The sequence below is a fragment of the Benincasa hispida genome, chromosome 11, assembly GCF_009727055.1.
Source record: "Benincasa hispida cultivar B227 chromosome 11, ASM972705v1, whole genome shotgun sequence".
Classification (NCBI taxonomy): Eukaryota; Viridiplantae; Streptophyta; class Magnoliopsida; order Cucurbitales; family Cucurbitaceae; genus Benincasa; species Benincasa hispida.
This window is the reverse complement of record NC_052359.1, coordinates 59,801,054-59,807,302: the sequence shown is the minus strand read 5'-3', so window position 1 is coordinate 59,807,302 and position 6,249 is coordinate 59,801,054. Positions and strand designations below refer to the sequence as shown.

General features: G+C 27.3%; 1 protein-coding gene across 1 annotated transcript; it reads right to left on the bottom strand.

Annotated features, from left to right (window-relative positions):
• Positions 1-625: 625 nt before the first annotated feature.
• Positions 626-4,584, bottom strand: LOC120091308 (peroxidase 21-like). Its single transcript, XM_039049284.1, has 5 exons — positions 4,428-4,584; positions 4,182-4,330; positions 2,678-2,866; positions 2,429-2,594; positions 626-1,328 (listed from the first exon to the last, which is right to left on the bottom strand). The coding sequence occupies exons 1-5, from the start codon at positions 4,489-4,491 to the stop codon at positions 928-930; spliced, it is 969 nt and encodes a 322-aa protein (XP_038905212.1). The 5' UTR covers positions 4,492-4,584; the 3' UTR covers positions 626-927.
• Between the last annotated feature and the right edge of the window lie 1,665 nt (positions 4,585-6,249).

The window sequence follows — 6,249 nt, the reverse complement described above, 5'->3', positions numbered from 1 at the left end:
TCACACACTTAGGAAGAGCCTAAGTTTTTCAACACTAATATTCACATACTTAGGGAGAGCCTAAGTTCAAAAAAGAGAGAGCCTCACATTTAGGAGGAACCTAGGTGATCAACTAAGTCGGGTTGTATGGGTGTCACTATAATTGTTGTTATTTACATATAAGTACAACGTTGTAATTGCTTGACTCATATATATATTAGTGGAATATCTTTTCCGAGCACACTACTCCCTTGGACGTAGGTGGTTTATCATTGAACAGGGTTACCAATCTCGGTGTGTTTATTTTTTTGTTTGCTCTATGTTGTTTTACTGTTGTTTTTTAAATCGCTAGGACGTCATGTGAGATAAACATATTGAGTGTGAATAACCACTTTCCAATTTTCAAAAAGTTTAACCATAAACTAACAATAGTTGTTTAATTAAAAATTTATTAAAGTATTGAGACTAAATTTGGAAATTTCACGGTACAAAAACTAAAACGAGAGGACCAAAATAAAATTAAACATCAGTCAAAACTTTATAGAGAGAATATTAATAGATCCAATTTGTTTTAAAAAGTTAACCACAAATTATTGAAAGTATAAACACTAAATTTGAACGGAAATAAAAAAAAAAAAAACAACACTATTAGCCCATTCCTTTTTTGGAATGGTAAGAACCCAATTTGCATAAAATGAAAAGTTTACATCACAATGCACATCTTTTTCTCACTATAACAAGGATGGAGATTGAACATTCGACCGAAGATCATGCCAATTACCGTTGAGCTAAGCTCACTTTGGCTACATCCCAATACACTTGAAAGACTTGTAATTAGCGTAAATAATTACACATCCTTATAATAAGGTAAAAGCAATCCCAACCACCATTTTTTTATTCTTTACAATATAATCCCATAATCAACTCAATTAAGTTAATTAATTGAGTTTAATTAACAAAGCGACAGTCTTTCCTAATCTCTCCTTGATCTCCGGTGAGGGGATTAGTCTCAGACAACAAACGAATACCCCTAGAGAATTGGGCATGAAAGTAGAGATTATCAGTAGCAAATTTCTTGACATAGGGTAAAGTTAAAGGATTAGAAGCCAATTCTTGGTCCACTATGAGCAACCCTTTGTGTTCAAGTATGTTACGATAGTACATATTGTCCAGAATCATCGGAGTCTCACGGTCGTTTCTTGAATACAATACTGCATTTGGATCTGGAGTTGGTGTTGGGCATCGCATTTTTAAGTATTTTGCATATTCTGGATCAATGGTTGGATCTACGGTTGGATATAGTCTCTCTACTAAGTTTACACAATGAACTCGACCTACCGAGTGGGCTCCTGAATCAAATTAATCGATATATACATTTTCATTATGAAATATAGCTGTGGAGGATTTTCATTTGCATAAATGAATAAGATGCTATAGTATGATTTAAATTTCATTAACTATGACCTCCTTCGTTTTTTAAATTATGTTTGCTTCCACTCAAATTTTCAATTATGGGTTTCACCTTTGTTTGGAAAAGAATAAACAAAACAAAACTTGAATTCTTAGTCAAGTTCTAAAATAAAAATAAGTTTTTGAATATTCTTGTTTTTCATTTTTAGTTTTTAAAACTTACTTGGTTTTCTTAAAACATTATTAGAAAGTAAATATCAAAACATATAAATTTATGGATAAAAACGGTATTTAAAAAAAATAAATCAAATTGTTCCTAGAATTCCTATATTTTTCTATAGCTAATATTGAATTTCTATATATCTCTTTAAATTTTGTTTCTTTTATTTCAAATCAAATCAAAACCTTTAACAAAAGCCCATTTACCCCATCCAAAAGCCCAATTGGACATGCCTCTTATGACCTATTCCCTGTCGGCCCAATTAAGAAGTAAGAACCTCCCTTATTTCTTTCCTTTTTTTTTTCCCTTCTAACTGAAATATTCATCAATAATATTTTTCTAATAAAAAAGACATTTATCAAGCCATATCATATAATTGTTAAATTACAAGTTTTAGTATGAACCTTCAACTTTATATCAAAAGGTCCCTAAACTTAATTTTGTATTTCATAGTCTTTTGATATATGACACGTGAAATTTCGAAAAAGCAACTAATTAATAAGATGTAAACTTAAATTCTATGTCTAATAAGACCTTAAATTTTAAATTTGTCTCTAGTATGACGGTGAACATTTTCTAAAAAGAAGAATACCAAATAGATAAAGAGACCTAGTTGAAATGGAATTGAACGCTGAAAAGCACATTAACTACTTATTAAAACTCAATGACCTAGTGATATAAAATTAAAAGTTTAAAAATGTATTAAATATGTCTTTAAAAGCTGAATGACCGAATAAATATAATTAGGTTTAAAATTTTAGGAACTAAAACTTATAATTTAACCGAAAGGAAGTAGTTGGGAAAGAGAGTAGTGCAAACCTAAAAGAGCGACGGTTGCTTCAGTATCAATACCGATTGATTTAAAGCGGGAGAGAACATTGACAAGAGATTCATTGTGCTGTGGAACCAATTCTTCGACAAGATTTGAATAACTCATTTTGCTGTCTTTTCTCCCTGTTTTCAACTCTATATGAGGCCCTTTTAACTGTCCATCAATTTCACTCAATTAAAAAATAATAATTTATAAAGTAATAAAATGATAAAAATGAGAGAAATTATGTAATATACCATAACTATGCCATCTCTAGCGGATAATGCAACAATATCAGCACAAGAAACAGTGAGAGGACATTCTTTTTCAACGGCGGCTTTGATCGTATTTACGTATTTGAAATTTCTCATTCCAAAACTTCTGCTTGAATCTTTCTCTGATTCCACTCCCACCACCGTCTCCAACAATAGAGATGCATCACAAGACTACAATAATTACCAAATCACCAAATATTAATTAAACATTCTAATTTTATTTCTATCATTCTTTTTAATATAAATTCAACAACATAATTTGATATGATGGTCTTACGTAAGCTCATGTACATATGTTGCTCACCTTGGATTCAACAGACTGAAGTTGTTCAAATATTATGTCAAATCAAAACCCCAAAAGGTTAAGGTGAAGTCTTATTAGCTCTTAAACATTTTTATTTGAATTTTTAATTTTGTACTAATAAATTATTGAGCTTTTCATACTGTCTAATTGGGATAAAAAAAATCTATTATCCTAAATATATATATATATTTAATATGTTAAAAATTTATTACATAAAACTACAAAATTCAATGACTTAGCAGATGATTGCAAATTCATAGACTTTAAAGCTCAATAATGTATTAGATATATCTAAAAGCTCCCTCTAATCATGTAAATAAACCAAAATTTAAATATATACGATTTTTATTAGTTTGAATTAAAATAATATATCTATTTATCCTGAGACTACCCTTTTCATCTTTATCCAAAATAAAATAAAATAAAATAAAAACAAACATTATAAAAGCAAAAACTAATTTTTTTAGATAAAGGGAACAAATTAAATAAAATTTAACTTTTAACTTTGTCAATTTCTATCAATTTCTCTACTAACTTCTCACTCAAAATATCATTAAAAAGATTACACATATGCATTCAAGGAAGGGAAAATGTTTTATATAAAAAATTGACTGAAAATATTTTTAAATATAGCAAAATGTCATTATCTATCGATCTATATCACTGATAGATAATAATATTATTAACATCGATACATCTCTATCAATGTCTATTAGTGACAGTCATAGACAATGACATTGGTATATAACATTGAAAGACAATGACATTACTGGCATCGATATATGTCTATCAATGTCTATTAGTGATAGACAGTGACATTTTGCTATATTGATAAATAAATTGGTTCATTTTCCTATATTTGAAAATAACTTTCAAGGAATTATAAAAACAAGGTACAATATAAAATCAATAAAATCTTAGAGAAAACTGGCATTAAAACTAATTTTCTGGTTGAAATTTATAAATTTTGAAGAAAAAAATTATCCAACAATTAATTTGTAAATTAAACAGAAAGTGTAAAAGTTGTAACACTCTCGAATAATTTAATAATTCAAATATTATGTCAGTTGTGCTATCTTAATTTAAGACCTTAAATTTAGGTATCAATTTAGATGAAATACAACCTTCCAACAAAAAAGGGAAATTAAACCATCAATTAAATATATGGAGTTAATTAATTACCTTAACAATGCAATCATGGAAGAGATTTCTGAGCCACGAAACGGCAGTGTTTCCATGTTCATAGTAGAGATCAACAACTTGCTGTTTTATAATTTCTTCAGCTTTTGGGCAACTTTTTGCATAATAATTCATTTGCAATTCGCCCCTTCCTATTTCCCAATTTTCAAAATTTCACCCATTAAATTAATTTCACATTACCATTTTTCATCACAACAAAATAAAAAAATAAAAAAAGGAAAATCGGACCTGAATTAAACAGCTGAAAAAGAACAAGAAGAAGAAGAAGGCTCAAATGGTTGTTGGCCGCCATTGTTGAGCTTTTGAAGCTTCCTGGTTTTAAGTAAGTGAGCCATTTTCATAGCCCCTTTTTATAGTGGAAAGAAGAAGGAGAATTGCTTTTTATTTAATTATTTAATTATTTAATTATTTTGTGTTTGTGGATTTATATTGGGTCACGGCCGACGAAAATTGACAATTATTGGAGAGCTGAGAAATTTTATTTTGTAATTATCTTGATCTATTTTTGAAAATTATTCTTTTTCAATTTTTAGTTGATTAATAATTGAATTTAATTTTAGTCGCTCAAACAAGTTTCTTTTTCTTTTTGTTTTTTTACCGTATTTTTGTCCATATTCTTTCAATGTTTTTAACCAAGTTGTTGATGTGATGTTAATAGTTAAAATTAAGAATAATTGAATTGATTAAGATATCTACACTCTTTTATTAAAATTATATAAAATAATTTTACAAATTAACCAATAAATTATGTAAATTTATCAAATCGAACATAATTTAATTAATAAACGAATATGTTAGAAATCACAAGATTTGTGGTCCGAACCCTCCAACCTCCAATTGTGTATTAAAAATATATATACAAATTTAATTTTATCCAATTTAGAGAATTATTCTAATTTCTATCAAACATTTTCGAAATTATTGAACATGATTTTTGCTAATTATTGATCTATCAATTTAATTATTATTTATATTTTCAAAAGGGAATCTCAGATGGTTAATTAAATTAATGAATGAAATACTCACGAGAAAGATGCGTAAAGAATTTTAAATGCAATTGCGTTTTCTTCAACAACTTTTATGGTTGCTACCATTAATGTGATATGTCAAAGTCTAATGTAATGGGAAATTGATGCAATATTAATGTGGTATGTAATTTGTATAAAAACTAAAATCAGCCAAACTCCTTTTTCAAAAAAAAAAAAAAAAAAAAGGAAAAAAAGAAGAAGAAAAAAAAACCAGTATACCTCAATCGACATAAAACATACATTATCAACATTGAAATTAAACGTTTGATTCCTCCTGTATTATCAAAATTGTAGTTTGTTTTTTAAAAAAGACGTCAGAGTAATATTATATTTTAAAAAACAATAAAGTTTGACGTTTTTTATCATTAAAGTTAAAGTTAGTACTTAGTTTGATTCTCTCACTCCACATAGTATCAAATAACAATAATATTGATGACGATGGTGAGGTCAACACATTAACTATATCGAAACTTTAAGTTAAAAGTCCACTCTTGATTTATGAAGTTTTTATAGTAATTTAGTTCCTATACATTATTGTAACAATTTAATACTCTCAAATGTTTAGTAATTCAATCTCTCTGTTGCGAAAATTCCAATAAAAATTCTGAGTTATATTTTTTTTTTTTATCACTGTTATATATAAACTTAAACTCCGAAGCTGTTATAAAGTTGAAAGTGGATGAATAAATTCTTTATTTTATTTTATTTCATTTTTTAACGGTTTTCAAGACAGATTTTAGTAACATGGCCTTCATTGACTTTTCCGTACCAAAATGCTTTAAAATTGGTAAGTTGAAGGATAGGAGTTTATTATTATTATTATTATTATTTCTTTTGACTATATAATTGATTTATATGTATATATATTACAGATCTTGGCATAGAAAATATGTACAATCTCAATCATTCAAAAAAAAAAAAAAAAATCATAATATTAAAAAATTGCAGGTTCAAATTTCCTCTTAATTTTTTTTTTTAGATATAGAACTAAATTCCATTAAATTTTTTAGCTTGGTTTAAAC